Source organism: Salminus brasiliensis, chromosome 17 (genome assembly GCF_030463535.1).
Source record: "Salminus brasiliensis chromosome 17, fSalBra1.hap2, whole genome shotgun sequence".
NCBI classification, from domain to species: domain Eukaryota; kingdom Metazoa; phylum Chordata; class Actinopteri; order Characiformes; family Bryconidae; genus Salminus; species Salminus brasiliensis.
This window is the reverse complement of record NC_132894.1, coordinates 24313333-24330077: the sequence shown is the minus strand read 5'-3', so window position 1 is coordinate 24330077 and position 16745 is coordinate 24313333. Positions and strand designations below refer to the sequence as shown.

The 16745-nt window shown below is 38.6% G+C and overlaps 1 protein-coding gene across 4 annotated transcripts in view; it reads left to right on the top strand.

Moving 5' to 3' along the window:
- The first annotated feature begins 5958 nt into the window (after positions 1 to 5958).
- Positions 5959 to 16745, top strand: part of tln2a (talin 2a) — a 48022-nt gene continuing 37235 nt past the window's right edge. For 3 of the 4 annotated variants that reach the window (XM_072661166.1, XM_072661165.1, XM_072661169.1), the window contains exons 1-4: positions 5959 to 6061; positions 9126 to 9173; positions 15919 to 16087; positions 16210 to 16307. In XM_072661166.1, coding sequence (XP_072517267.1) covers positions 9159 to 9173; positions 15919 to 16087; positions 16210 to 16307 — 282 coding nt within the window. In that variant the 5' untranslated portion in view covers positions 5959 to 6061; positions 9126 to 9158. The remainder of the gene's footprint in view (positions 6062 to 9125; positions 9174 to 15918; positions 16088 to 16209; positions 16308 to 16745) is intronic. The other variant, XM_072661167.1, reaches the window with a different exon arrangement.

Sequence of the window (16745 nt, the reverse complement as noted above, 5' to 3'; positions counted from 1 at the left end):
GCATCCTAATGTAAAAACTGTAATGCTGAAATACAGAAATGTGTTAAGAACAGAATGCATAAAACCCTAGCGTCTGTGTTTTGTTCTGCTAAATACAAAGGTCCCAAGGTAGTGTAATGACTTGTTTTCAATGAAAACAATTTTTAGTAGACAGACAGTTGTAGAGGGTTAGATAGATATACAGACAGACAAACAGTGAGTTGTAGAAGGATGGGTTGATAAGGATCACAAGTCTATGGGAAAATTGTCCTAGTTTTTCTTTATAATAATAATAAAAGTATGATGTATTGAAAATGGGCTGTGCCGTGTACAATGAATTAAGTTTTGACGCTAAGCAGTTCTTCAGTTATTGATCCTGAAAGTATAAGAAGAAGAAGCCAAGGGATCAAGCAACCTTTTTAAACAGTCAGTCAAAAGAAGCTTTAAACAATCAATAATAAAAAATCATAACATAAAAAGACACAAAAATCTAATACTCCCAGTGAGCAAGCTAACCGCGACAGTGGCAAGGAAAAACTCCCTTAGAGCTGGAGGAAGAAACCTCACAAGGGGGACCCATCCTCCTCTGGTCATAACTATTTATAAATTATTGATAAAAGTTACCAAACCACCTATACTGTTGTACTGCTCAAGTGTGCAACATATTCATAATTATAAAATAATAATCATGGTTTAGTATAACCTAATATATTCATGGCAGTGATGGTAAGAGTAATTTGGGTAGTGATAGTGAATGGTGGCAGATAGTTAAGAGTTCATTTAGGTTTTAACATGGTCATTAGGCAGGTAGCAGTGGTAGGAGGGTGTGCCTCTGGTAGCATGGGCGGTAGCATGGGTGGTGGTGAAGGGCTGGATGAGTGGGTGACCATTTATTTGGACAAGATAAAGAGTCAGAGTTCGCTCTGAATGGATTTATAGAGAGCATATTGAGCAGTATCAGAGTGTCTGATGATTCTGGCAGGTCTGACTATAACAGGCTAATTAAAAGGTGAGAGCCAGAAGGAACCACAGACACAGGAGCAGATTGAGACTGTGTCTGAGTCCCGAACATTATCTGGAAGGTTATTCCAGAGTTGGGGGGCTCTTCCCGCTGCTGAGGTTTTCAGAATTTTGGGAACTACTAAGAAGCCAGCACCCTGTGATCTAAGTAATCTTGATGGTTCATAATATGTAATAAGATCTTGCAGGTACTGAGAAGCGAGGCAATGTAGGGATTTCCTTTCTACATTCTAAGATGTAGGCAATACGGCAAGATTAGGACTAGGAATAAAAAAAAATCATAACATTATGTCTGATAGTTTATTTCTAGCACTTTTTGGACCTAAAAGGAGAACCTCAGTTTTGTTACTGTTAAGAAAAAGCAAGTTATCTGTGACATCCAGAGTTTTATATCCTTTACACAGTCCTCAGTTTTCTTTAATGGAGATTTATCGTCAGGTTTGTCTGGAAATTAACATCATGTTTGCTTATAACTGTGCCCAGTGGTAACATGTATAATGTAAACAATAGAGGTCCTAAAATAGAGCCATGCGGAACTCCATATCTTACTTTTGTGTAATTTAAAGATGAATCTTTTTACCTTTACGAACTGATAGCATTCGGTTAGATATGAACCACCAGTTTGAACTACGATAGTGCTGTTCCTGTGATTCCAACCATGTTCTCTAATCTTTCTAGAATAATGTGATCTATTGTATCAAAGGCTGCACTGAGGTCGAGTAGGGCTAATAATGATACATAGCCTTTAGCAGAGGTAAGAAGAAGATTGTTTGTAATCTTCACTCCAGATTGGAATTTCTCATACATGTCATTCTTACTCATGTATGAGGAGAGTTGGACCAAAGCTTTTTCTAATATATTGGATATAAATGTTAAGTTCGAGTAATTAGACAATACTAGGATCAAGATTTGGTTTCTTGATTTGAAGATTTCAATACACTGATTCAAATATGCTGAGCGAGCTTTAATGAGTGCCTTTTTATATTCAATAAGGCTGTCATTCCAGGCAGAGTGAAACACTTAGTTTGGTTGTCCACCATTTCCACTCTGGTTTCCACACTGTTTTAAGGTACGAATTTAATCACTGTACCACGGTGCGAGCTTTTTTTTTTTTTTTGTCTAAGGTTAATCGAAGGGTATTTTCTTGACCGTTTGTTAATCTATTTAGCTCCGTTTGGTCTGACTGAGTGAAAGCTAAGGTCAATAGGTCTGGAAGGTTTTCAGTAAACTGTACAGCGATCATTGGGGTTATTGCACGCTTTAGATAGTGGTGGGGGGAAATTTTTACATTTTGCCTAAAATGTAGCTCATAGGAGAATAGGTAATGCTCTGATATTACTGAAGTTTGAGGTGTATATTTAGATTATCAATACTAATACCCAGGGTCTGGACTAAATCTAGGGTATGATTGCAGTAATGTGTGGGTCCAGTTAAATTGTGGGTGATGCAGATAGAATCTAAGATCATTGCAAATGCCTTTGTTATTGGATTGTCTATCTTCTAAAATTATATTAAAGTCTCCTACTATTATAACTTTGTCGCTGCACACTGCTCTCAGCTGTCCTCACTATTCGTTGGAGGATCTTGCGGCCAGGGACAGTACAGTTCCCAAACCAGGCAGTTATGCAGCTGCTCAGGATGCTCTCTTTGGTGCCTCTGTAGAAGAATGATGTGTGGAAGGAGACGGGCCTTTCTCAGCTTCCGGAGGAGCTGGTAGAGCTGGTGTTCAGGGTCCAGGTGAGCTAGGTGGACACCAGGGAACTTGGTGCTCTTAACTGTCTCCATAGAGGACCTGTCGATGTTGAGCGGAGACTGGTTGTGTTCGGCTCTCCTGAATTCAACAACCCTTTCCTTGGTCTTGTCTATATTCAGGTGAAGGTTGTTGACTTTACACCAGTTCGTTAGCCGCTGCACCTCCTCTCTGTATGCTGACTCACTGCCTTTGCTGATCAGAGCCAGCACTGTTTTATCATCGGCAAACTTTATGATGTGGTTTAAGCTGTGTCATGAGTCAGTAGGGTGAACAGCGGAAGATTCAGAATCCCTCAGGGCGCCAAGTGTTCAGTGTGATGGTGCTGAAGGTGCTGTTCCCAACCCAGACTGACTGGGGCCTCACAGTGGCACGCCATGAGATCTGTGTGGGGTTGCCAAAGTGTGGGCTGCCCGCATAAAACCCACAGGACCTACAGGCTGTAAAATGATGCAGGCTAAATTTGGGCTCAGCCACAGTGACCCAGCATGGGATTTGTGCGGACAGGCAAGTGTTGGCTGCCCAAAGGATGCCCAATGTGGACCTATGGACTAAAAAATGCATTGACAGTTTGGGGTAACTCACAGTGCCCACAGAAAACATTGGGCCTGTTTGAAATTTGAATAGGCCAGTCCACAAAGGGCTGCTGTGTGCATGCTGAGTAACCATATGCCAGGGTTCTTAAATTCATAATAAACTCAAATCTCTTTCCACATCAGATCCCTTCAGCATTGTCAACATAGCAGGGGAAACTGCATACATTTATTTAACATTTAAAACTAGTTTATGATTATAAAAAGCATGGTGTAAGGCATTAAAAAATACTGCAGTATTTCCACTGCAGCACCAATATGGTCGGCTGAGCTGTACAGAATTGTGCCATGAGCCAAAGATTGTGCTATTGTTTTTGGGTGGATTGGTAGTCCACCCAAACTGAATTAACACAGAGAAACAGTTTGGGTTGATTAAGAATTGACTAAGAATTCAAATGTTTTGGCTAAACATAATTGTTTTAATACTGGTCTGACGTTTTCTAAAGCAACATCTCTTATTTAGAGTGGAATTACATGTGCTATGTTCTAGATACTGGGATTTCTCCCTGATAAAATAGAGAGATTTACAAATATATGTAATGAAAAACTGTGGGGGCTTCAGAAAAAGGGGATCCAACCTGTCATCTCCTGAGCTTTTTTAAATAGTGTTATTAGTGTTAAGGACTTTAGCTGATTTATAATAAGAGAAAAACATATTATAATATATTTGTAATTTGTCCAGCAGCTGCAAAATGGGTATTAAATGACCACAAAGCTCTATACTGCTTTACTTTGTTTTGTTTTTTTTATAAAAAGAAGGATATACAGTGGGGAAAAAGTATCTACCACTTAAAAAATGAGAGAGGCCTGTAATTGACATCATAGGTAGACCTTAACTATGAGAGACAAAATGAGAAAAAAAATTCTGAAAATCACATTGTCTGATTTTTTAAGAATTTATTTGCAAATAATGGTGGAAAATAAGTATTTGGTCACCAACAAACAAGCAAGATTTCTGGCTGTCACAGACCTGTATCTTCTTCTTTAAGAGGCTTCTCTGTCCTCCACTCATTACCTGTATTAATGGCACCTGTATGAACTTGTTAACAGTATAAAAGACACCTGCCCACAACCTCAAACAGTCACACTCCAAACTCCACTATGGTGAAGACCAAAGAGCTGTCGAAGGACACCAGAAACAAAATTGTAGACCTGCACCAGGCTGGGAAGACTGAATCTGCAATAGGCAAGCAGCTTGGTGTGAAGAAATCTACTGTGGGAGCAATAATCAGAAAATAGGAGACCTACAAGACCACTGCTAAACTCCCTCGCTCAGGGGCTCCGTGCAAAATCTCAGCCCGTGGGGTCAAAATGATCACAAGAACGATGAGCAAAAATCCCAGAACCACATGGGGGGACCTAGTGAATGACCTGCAGAAAGCTGGGACCAACGTTACAAAGGCTACTGTCAGTAACACACTACGCCGCCAGGGACTCAGATTTTACAGTGCCAGATGTGTTCCCCTGCTTAAGCCAGAACATATCCGGGCGCATCTGAAGTTTGCTAGAGAGCATTTGGATGTTCCGGAAGTGTATTGGGAGAATGTCTTATGGTCAGATGAAACCAAAGTAGAACTGTGTTTGGAGGAGAGTGAATGCTGAGTTGCATCCAAAGAACACCATACCAACTGTGAAGCATGGGGGTGGCAACATTATGCTTTGGGGCTGTTTCTCCGCAAAGGGACTAGGACGACTGGTCCGTGTACATGAAAGAATAAATGGGGCCATGTATTGTGAGATTTTGAGTGCAAACCTCCTTCCATCAGCAAGGGCACTGAAGATGAAACGTGGCTGGATGTCAGCATGACAATGATCCCAAGCACACTGCCAGGACAACAAAGGAGTGGCTTCATAAGAAGCATTTCAAGGTCCTGGAGTGACCTAGCCAGTCTCCAGATCTCAACCCCACAGAAAACCTTTGGAGGGAGTTGAAAGTCTGTGTTGCCCGCCGACAGCCCCAAAACATCACTGCTCTAGAGGAGATCTGCATGGAGGAATGGGCCAACATACCAGCAACGATGTGTGCCAACCTTGTGCAGACTTACAGAAAACGTTTGACCTCTGTCATTGCCAACAAAGGATATATAACAAAGTATTGAGATGAACTTTTGTTACTGACCAAATACTTATTTTCCACCATTATTTGCAAATAAATTCTTTAAAAATCCGACAGTGTGATTTCTGAAAAATCTTTCCTCATTTTGTCTCTCATAGTTGAGGTCTACCTATGATGTCAATTACAGGCCTCTCATCTCTTTAAGTGGGAGAAGTTGCACAATTGGTGACTACATACTTTTTTTCCCCACTGTAATTGCCACAACTTCAGTTATAAACAGATTATACAATTTGAACAAATTCAGAGTATGACTTTTAACTAAGCTATATGCTAACCCCACCAGGAGAGAGAACTGATTTTAAAACGACAGGCAGCATGTATAAATAATTGTCTATTTTAAAAGGCTGCCCAAACTTCCTGCATCATTAGCCTTAAAGTCTATCCGACAACAGTAATGGACTACAACTCCCGACATCTTAGCTTGTGATGCGTTTCCGTTTATCACAGCTGAGCACTTGAGATATTTTTGTATCTCCTCGACTCTACTCGGTGGATTTCGTGTGACGAGGAGGGATTTACTCTGAAGCGACTGAGTAAAGCCGTAATAGTTTGTGTGCAGAGGAGCTGCAAGCTTGCAATGAAAAAGTTGTAAACGGGCTACAGGTGAGGATTTTTATCATGCAGCACATGCTTACCATTGGTAGTCTATTTATGTTTTCCTCTTATATTTTGATTGCTCGTTGCTGTACCACCAGTTCGATCACGTGCAGGCGGCAATAGATTGGGGTTTATGCAAAGAGACATGCAGCGTGTTGCAGCCGTGTGGTCTACAGTTTGTCTCTGATAGTGACTATTTCTGGACATTACGTAAAGATATGCTATAGTTATTCACATTTGTTTTCCCGTCTATGAAATACCGAGAACATTTCATTCAACTTACCAGCCTTTTGGTAAAGCCTGCGGGATTGCTTAGTGATTTACTTGTGCAAAGTGTAACTTGGAATTTCATGCCATCATGAACATGCCAGGTACCGCCGTGCCTCCTGAATATGTTAGAATATACTTAGCTAGATATTTGAAAGCTGCAGCTTGTTCAGTTCGATGAGACAAGCCCCATGTTGTATTTCACTCCGGTAAAACTATTTTGTAATACTGAGCTATTGGAGGAATTACTCCTATATAATAAGCCTATAACATATCATTCCTTAGTGCTGTTCCAGTGTCTGGCCTATCCGATCCGTAGGCTACTAGCTGCAAAATTATTAGCTTAGTTTTGTAAGACGTTTTCAACCGATGTGTCGCCACCTGGTTCGGCACGGTAACGCTAGCAAACTGCCCCAGAGGAGAACGCTAGTTGAGTGCATATACTGATAAATACAATTTCCCTCGCCCATTATATGAACAGACAGAGGACAGCACGTGGTCCTAAATCAGTTACACATTGGCCTGCTTTTAATGGTAGCCCATAGATTTAATCTTCCCAAACAGGCGTTGCATGGGAAATATAAACGATGACTGTATTGGGATAGAAACTAGCTATAATTATCCCCCGCGGTAAGTAGTGTGTTTAGCGTCTTTCTAGCGAGTTTCATTCAAACACTCTCAGTATATTGTAGTCGCCACACCCCTTCTGAAGCATGAAAGGAGTGTATGGGTATGTTTACTTCAAAACTACACAGTCCTTAAGCAAAAGCTCATGTTGGAAATTAGGCTACGGCTAAAACGGTGCATTTTTAAGGTTGCTAGGTTGATGCCAAAACCCTGTCGCGTTCATGTGCATATCTGCCAACGTTGAAACAGAAGCATATATAAAATGTAGAAAATGTGGATGCATCTGTCTTGGTTAGCAGCATGGAAAAATGTAACATTTGTATAGGATTACAAATGCAGTGTCGAATTTAGCATGCAGTATGTCTTCAAATATTACTTTAAATTATCAGTCAAATCCTGCCTGATGCCTATATATTTTAAAGCAGTTATGTGGTAATACCAATATGCTTCTGATATTATTGGTTATAAGAATGCTCTGTTCTAGAGTTTTGAAATTAACAAATTTTTGCATCTGTTGATTATGCACGACTCTGCAACTTCTAGGGCTGTGTATTGTCAAGAACCTGTCCGTCTTGATACAGGGGGTACAGTTTTGCAATATTGTAAGCAAGGCTATGTTGAGCCTTCTAGGTTGCATATGTCACTGCACAGTAGAACAGTGTAACACCACAACTTTAATTAATTAAGCAATTATAAATCTGATAACAATCTTCTAAGTTCTCTAAGTTTTGTCTTTTCTTCCAGATCTCACCTTGATCTCCACTGTTCCTGTTACCGGCCATTTCTTTACTAGAAAAGTGTTTTCCTAAGGGAAACTTGGTGGTAGGCAGTTGCTGTATGATTTGCTATGTAGTTGTGAGGGGTGTAAAAATATCAGAGTAGCAAAATATTATGTTTTGCAATACTGTGTTAATTTTTAATTAACAGCTTACATGCAAAGACTTGCTTTGTGTTCAAACCTCCAACTGTTTCAGTACAGTATCGCAATGTATTGAATCATAACCCCCTGTATCGTGATTAGTATTGTATTGCCAATACACAGCCAGAGAAGTTGCTGGATGGTGTTGGATACAGAATAATTAGTGTAGTGGATTGCATTAAACCTGGGAATATGGGTGATGTAATCAGACATTTGTTTTGATTTACAGGTAACCCTTTGAGGTATTTCAGTGCCAATGTTTGCTTTGTTGGTGGAGAATTGATATTAATGAAGAACTATAAAGCACTCAAGTGCAAGTGGTTGCAGAATCAATTGTCAAAATAATATATTGTGGTTTCCCACAGACATCTGTAATATAATTCCAGAGCACTTTTGCTCTGGAACAAAAGAAAACTTTGTAATTGTGAAAATGTGAATTTGTAGTTATATAATCAATAGAATATCATTATAATTTTGTTGATTAGATGCCCATCAGGTGCTAAAGAAGGTTTAAATTTATGCTGAAGCTTATTGTGACTTATTATCACCATAAAAACATATGGCATGTTTCTCCTCGGTCATTACATTAAGTCTACATGTGTTAAGTGACAGGTGTGTTTCTTTTAATGCACACATTATTATCATTATTAATGAACACCTTATTTGGACTCTTTAGTTACAGTTTCAACTGAAATTATTCAGCCCCCATTGAAAGTTAGGTTCATTAACAAAATCTACACACATCTACACAAGAAATAATTTCAATAGCTCAATACAACTAATAGAACGAGCAGTTTCTTCAAATTCAACCCAAAATCGCTGCTGCAGTCTCAGAATTATTCAACCCCCTAAAATCAGATGTGCATCAGATGTACTTGAGATAAAACACATCAAATACCTGCACTGGCTAGGGGTTTGTTGACTGTGGTGTTTGAGTGCATGTTTAAAATACCTAAGTCAAGAGAATGCGATATTCGTTAAAATAGCATTTTGTGTTGAATTTTGAAAAAACACTTGTTATATTACTTGTATTGAGCTATCTAAATTGGTCTTTGATTAGTTCATTGCAAACAGCTGAACATTTGCACATTTAGCTAAAAAACCTATTTTACAGTGTTGCATAATTGTGATTGCAACTGTATATATTGCTGACGTGTTTCAAGAGTGGAGCACAGAGCCGGCCAGCCAATTACATTTACTCACTCATTCATTCTCTCACTTACTTGCTTACGGGATTGTTCTCCCTGCCACGTGCAGCAGAGTCCTTCCTCAACAGGCTGAAGTGGAAACATGGCATGTTTTCAAGTATGTTGTTTTTCTGTTTCATAGTTGGTCTAATCTTAAAATGTCTTTATCTTAATATCTTAATGTCTCCCAGTTGCTTGGTTTCTCTCATTCAGATACGGTTTGTAAACACTTGTTGGTAGCTCAGCAGTTAGTCAGCAGAGCATTTGCTCTGAGCTGTCTGACACTGTGTATCTGTCCGAGCTAGCTAATCAAAGGCTAGCTCAGCGAGTGGGCTACATATCCAAAACCATGAGGGGGGGCGCTTTAAACTAGCCAGAATTTGTGCTGTGGTGAGTAGATTTTTGCAGTGTTTAGTAGACGCTCTTATCCAGAGCAACTTACAAAATGGCTTTGCTATTTACTCAAGAATAACCTAAGTTTGAATACACTAAAAGTCAAATATATCTCTATCATAAGGTTATCCAGTGTCTCGCTTCTGATTCAGTGTAAAAATAAAATAACACAGGTTGAGGTGGTACGGAAGCCATGTAAAGTGCCCAGTAATACTGTATACCACGGTAATACTTTGAGACGATGTGGAAAGAAGTAGATACTGCCCAACCCTAGGGGGGGCCAGAGATGCAAATTTTGGCTTGAAAATAAATTATGATAAATGAATAATGAGTTTGATCAATCCTTTATCATTGCTATTGCTATGAAATGGCAATAAAATGTAATAAAATAATAAAAATAGTTATTTTGAGTAATACCGTTTAATCAGTTATTATGACAGCGAGCAACATGTAGATAAGGAAATGGCACAATAGCTTCATGATTTTAAAGATTTTAAAGTTAAATCCAGGCTGATATTGGACACCTCTCTGGTACCCAGTGGTTTGAGTCAGGCATTGCATTCCCCCTGCCTGTGGGTAAGAAGATCCAGGTCCTCGTGCCTTAGCGGGAGACAGCTTTCTGTTTGACAGAGTAGCTGGCTGACCTGCAGCACTGTCCTGTTGTTACGGTGAGTTAGCAGCTATAAACTGTCTCAATAGCAAGCACCTTCCTCTCAGCACTACACTGCCACAAGGATGTAACCACTCCACCCTCATATTCAGCATTCCATATTGAAAAATGTGCAGATGGTGGTGGCTTCCAGCAAGTTTTCTCATTAAAGAGGGCTTGAAGCTCCCATGAAGACCAGAATAAATAAGACGGATTGTAAGGTACATGTACTTTGAGACAAGAAGATGTGATGTTTCATTTTGGTCTGCACTTGTCTAGGCCAAAGATTCTGTAGTTGTCGGTGGACTGTGGAATAGGAGACTAGTGCTCAGGGCAGGCTATTCTTGGTTTTCCCCATTAGAGTGTTCTCTCTTGGCTTGTTAGAGTTGGGTTTAACTGCATGCCTTAGGCAAGTTAGGACTGAGGATCAAATTACTCTTAACTATGAAAAGCATCCCATGTGATGTGTTGTCTGTCTTACTTTTATGTTGTTACCAGTACTTAGTGTTGTGATGCATGTACAAGCAACTCTCAAGGAAGAATTCTTCAGGAAATGTTTACTTATTACTGTTTTTGTGAATCTACCAGTAATATAACCCATGTCACTAGAAAAATAAAAAGCCATTAACTACAAAGGAAAGGCAACTGTAATTGTGAACTCCTTTTTGTCATGAAATTTGGCAACTTGTTGGTTAATTGTTATGAAATAACAATTATCCTGGTATGTTGGCTTTTCTTATTATTTTGTCAATACTTAAAGAACACTGAGGGTATTTGGCCTTTGAATTAAAATATTTTTACTAAAAGTTTGCTTGCCTTTTTTCATTATTATGCGACAATGTTAGTTAGAAGTGTACAGATATTTTTATCATTTCTGTACTTTTCTAACTAACAGTCATTCAAAATGCTCACTTATCTAAACATTGTGATTAACTGCTGCATTTGAGAATAATGTTGGATTTGGTGAAAATGGCTAGAGTTAGCAATGCAATATTGGTTAACTAAACATTGATGCTAATGTACGTATAATGTAATAACGTAAATGTAATAAAAGCTCATAATGTAATGCATGGCTGATAATCTATATTAACACATTTTAAAATATCATTTGTGCAGATAATGTCAGTTGTTACATTATAATTAAATTAAAAATGTAAAAACTTTACTAGTTAACTACTAATGTAGTTTCAAAATTAGGATTGCTTATAATGAGTCAAGGATCTTCATTTATAATAAAGCTCCATTCAAATAAAACCTACAGTAATAATTATAGGATTTTTCTACTCTCTATGCCTCTACTGTCCATGCAGAATGTTGGATAATCACCTCATAAGTGTTAGTGATAAGTCCCCAACCCCTCCCAAAAATATTCTGAAAAACAGTATGTCTATCTGATCCAGTTGTATTGATAGTACTTTTCTACTAGGACTAGTGAAGCTGTGTGTGTGCATTAACACATCTCTGTCAGCAATGGGTACAATTTTAAAAAGCTAAATGAATGGGGGATCGACAAACATATCAATTAGTCATGATCAAAATTATTGGCCCCCTCTCACTATTTCAAAAAAGGCACATCTTCCCCCAGAACATTGTTGCAGTTAGAAATGCTTTGGTATTCACATTTTCAGACTGGGAAGCAAAATCAGATATCCTTCCACCCAGAACTAAATGGTAATTATATTATTTACCAAAAAGCTTTATTTTGGCCTCACCTGACCACAGGTCATTCTCCTAGGAGAATCCACAGGCACAAAAGTTTCAGTTATGTGTCATCGCTCCACAGAACAGAGCCTCAAAATTTATTTATGGGTCTATGGATCAAGAACCCACTGCTTTCAATAAAGCATGTCAGTGGTATGTTGATGATCTGGGGCTGCTTTGCTTCCTCTGGCACTGGAAACCTACAGCATGTGAAGGCCTTCTGTGAGAAAGCTAAATTGTCTTCCAACAGCACAATTATCCCACGCTTACCTCACCAAGTCTTAGTTTTAGAAAGTGTCCTGGAAGATTCTGGTGTGGCTGTCACAGTCCCCTGACTTGAACCCCATAGAAAATCTTTGTCAGTTAAAGAAAATGGTTGCAAAACACAAACCCAAGATTATTAGTGAACTGGAGGCCACTGCTCATGAGGAATAGACTATATTTCTCAGACGCTTATATCTGGATATGCATTATGTTTGCAGGGTGCCCTACTGAATACTAAAGACGCTTGTCATGAAGGGGATAAATAGTTCTGAGACGGCAATATTTATTGTCATTTTATTTTGAATTAGAGGAAGTACTTGTTCTATTAGTTGTCTTAAACTGTTGTTCCTGTTAGATTTGGTTTATTATAAACAAGTTAAAGTTTGTACATTTTGCTAATGAACCTAATTTGCAATGGGGGTTGAATAATTTTATGCAACATTGGTGTCCCATTTCATTCAGAGATGATGGATAGTGTGAGCTGATGCCTTGTATCTTCAGATTGTCTTGAAATTGTTTTTGAAGTTGACTGAGATTCTTGAATGAGTTAAATAAATCAGAGAGACTGAGCTTTGACTGAGATTTTAGTGAAAAGTGGGGTAGTGCAAATAGAATGTGCATTCTATGTTATTGTGGAGAGTCAGCCAGAAAACAGTAGCACAGGTTCAGCACAGGTTAGTGTGGTACTGTAGCAGCTACATTTAATAAATAAATATTTGTGCACAGTAACAAACAATAATATGCAACTTGTTTGTATTTGTTTACCAACATTACAATTCTAAGTAATGTTGGTAAAAGACCACTGGGGTTGTTACCCAAAGCAAGCTGAGCTGGCCTTACCATTCTGGTTAATTTTGTTCAATTTTGGTTCCAAGAAAAAGGCTGAACTTAAGCCTGATCAGTTCAATTGGATGAGCTGTGATGTTATGAAAGATGTAGAAGTTGGTGTCATTTGAAAACTTAATATGTGCAAAATATATATCTAAACATCATTACCTGCATAATGGCAATTTACATTAAAGATAAAAAATATTGATTACTTTGCCCTGTGTAAATGTAACTATAATGCTGGCCTATACTGATGGGTTGATAGTTTTTTTTTTTTTCCCCCTCCTGATCAGAATCTGTGCTGAAGTGGTATTTTAACAATTAAAGTTCAGATTTAATTAGATACAAGCACTCTTCCAATCAAATTTCAACTGCATATTATAGGATTCCAGAGGTCTGGGGTTGTGGATTTAAACCATTCGGAAGATTGTCCGTTCGGATACTCTGGTTTCCTCCCACCTCCGAAAAGCAAACGGTAGGTGTGCTTAGTGCTGTGCTCAGTTGCCCCTAGGTATGAATGGGTTCAGGTTCCACTGGCTGCCACTGACCAATCAAATTGCAGGTAATATTTGAGCCCTAAAGAATTGGCTGATTACCATGAAACTTGATATGCATCTCCAACTATGGACCCTCTAATAGTCTTCAAAGCATGAAAGCCGTCAGGTATGGGGGACAGAAGAAGAAGTGTGTTTGCGTACGAATATGATTTGACTTTTTATGCCACGGTTACATACAAATGTTACCTCCAGCAAGTAGTTGGCTTACATTTTAATTATCCCATAACATTCATGGGAAGGGGAAACTTCCAAGTGTTGCATAGTAAATTAATTCAGGACTGAATGAACAACTATTTTTTGATGGATCAGAAAACAAAAAGGTGGTGCAGGAAAGTGTGTACATTGTTTTTATCTCCAACAAAGGAGTTTACCTCAGTTTTTCTTGAATTAATTAATCTGAGTGGGAATTGAACAGCACAGGACAGAACAGGCTTCTGCAACTCCTCCATACTTGTAGTATAGGGAATGAGTGGATGACAAGGTTGTTTGAGTATGCATAGATGGAACTGGAGTCAATAAGCTCTTTACAACGGGGTCGTTCCAAGTTGTGTTAAAAGGTTATGATCAGGGATTCCCTTGCGAGAATTCAGTGTTTGCCCACATGCTTAAAAACTACTGAGTCATGTGGTTCCATGCTGTGAACATGTACTTGCTCCATTGTAAATCTGCTAAGCTTCTATTTAACAAATTAGGGTGCTTAAGGAACAGGAATTGTGCTGAAAATTGCGTTATCTTCATCCAAAAAGAAATATTTCACAATATTAGATGGTCTGCATGGATGCAGAAGTCTCTGTTGAAAATATGGAAGCCATTACCAGCCATTCAAATTCAAGTGGCAACAAGGAATGACTGTGACCTAAATTAATGTTTTTTAGCCCACATGCTAGACACATTTTTCAGCTGGAAACATTTCCTCCCTGCCCTTGGGTTCTAGGTAGTGAATTTTACTATTGGTGAATGCAAAGATGAGCTCATGGTAGCAATTGGACAATTGCCACTACTGTGCAATAATAAAGGCAAGTACAGGAAAAAGTACTTGCAAACGCTAATGCTGACAGGGACAAGATTGAGGTCAAATAATTGAGGTCAAAAAATTTGTTTAAAAGCAGATGTAAAGCCCTCAAGTCATGTGAGTTTTCATTTTTGATCTTTCAACATTGCCTAAAGAAATGCAACACCTCCACACACCTCCTTCAGAAATATGAGGCCAGCTTGTCTGTCGACAGATGTCACTTTACGAGAGTGACTGTCAAATAATCAGAGAACCAATTCATACAGCCTCCTCTGTATGAATTGGTCAACATAGTCTCTGGAAAGACTTGTCTTTTTCTGTGTAGCTTTTACTGTATGATTCAGGTTATTCTTGTCCTCCTGGATCTCCCTATATTTTGCTGCATTAATTTTACCCTCTACCTAAACGAGCCTCAATGGGCTGCTACAGCACACACAGACCTGTTTAGGCCTCTAACATCTAAACCAGTTTAAATCAAGTTTTTCACTGGATTTCTTTGCTCAGGACAAACTAATATGCAATTTGGATCATTAAGCCCCACCTACTTAAGCCCCACCTAAACTAGATATTTTTCTAAAGTTGTGGTGGGTTGCTGTAAATGCAGAACTGTTTCTCAGTAACTGTAGATCTGATCAAGCTGGAACATGAGATTCGGAACTTGGAACATGGAATTTGTGTATAGGTATAGGTAGTATGTAATTTCAATCAACTTTGCTAGATATATATTTAAAATGCAACAACATTAATATATTATTATCTTTCTCATGTAGTGCGTCTCTAGCGATTTGATTGTTTAAATGACCTTACACTGTGTAGTATCTGAATAGTAGCTTCTTTCTTCCTCAGAAAAGTGTTTAAAATGGTCTCTAACTGCCCAATTGGAATAAATCAGTTTGCCAACTGTGTGGAAGGGCATTCTAGTCTTTCAAACACTCACACAGGCCAAGTTTAGACCCTGTCGGGCACTTCGGCATGCTTTCTTCAGCTCCCTGTTCTCTGCTATCCTGTTACAGACAGATGGGCTGTGACTGTAGGTAATTTTCAGGTTGCTCAATGTACATATTTATTTTGAGATCATCTTTGTTATAGATTGACATAGATTTGCATAAGCTAGCTTCATGACTGCATGCATATCTTCAGCAAATAGATTATTGAATAGTGCCGTTTGATTTAATCAAGTTTAAAACACCACCAGTAGAAAACATCTGTTTTTACAGAGATCTTCACGGAACTATGCTTCACTCTTTAAATACAGAAAGAGCACAGTCCCATATGACCTGATTTTCATGAAAATTATTTATTTATTTATTTATTTTTCATTTTGACATTCTCAATTGTCTTGCAGTGTGTAGTCAGTTTAATTTTTATTTCTATAAAGTATTGATTTTGCTGTGAAGGATTTTTGCTGATTTGTTTACTAAAATACACACAGAAAATGATGAATAAACCCCACCCCCAGGTGCAAAGTGACAGTAATACTCCAGGAAGCAGGATGGTAGCGCTATCTCTGAAGATCTGCATGAGGCAGTGCAATGTGGTGAAAACAATGCAGTTTGCGCCGGCCACAGCAGTGTATGATGCGTGCCGGGTGATCAGAGAGAGAGTCCCGGAAGCACAGACAGGACAGCGTGAGCGGACATTACAGCAATACAGCAATGTTTTGTTTATTGTTAATTGTCTTTATAGATTTTTTTGGTTCTTTGTATCTGTTGATATGTTTAAAAGGTCTGTAACTGTGTTTGTTCTGCAGCATCTGAGTATGGACTGTTTCTGTCAGATGAGGACCCAAGAAAAGGCATCTGGCTTGAAGGTGGACGCACACTGGATTACTATATGCTGAGAAATGGGGTAAACAGTGAGGAAGTGGATAGTGTGTGCATGTGTACAGAAATAACTTGTTCTTTTTCCTTTACATGGCCACAACACAGCCATAAAAATAACACCTGTTATATTTTTCTGCAAATTCAAGTTATACAAAAGTTGAAACACAAAAATTACAACACATGCACTCCTTTGAAGAAACATGCAGCAAATTTAGAAAATGAAAACTGCTTCAGAAATGCTGCAGTTCCGGTCACAACACAACAGAATTTATTCCTACTCTATGTAGAGATTAGTGAGTGAGTAAATGAGTAGACCATTTCAGACACAGATATTAGTAATTAATGTACTGAAACATTTTAGCCAAGTCTACTTGGTGTCTATAAGCCTTTTTTTAAACTATGTTATTGGCTATTAGGTGAAGAAATGTATTGAAATTTATTTGTGTTGTACTGAGCTTGTGCG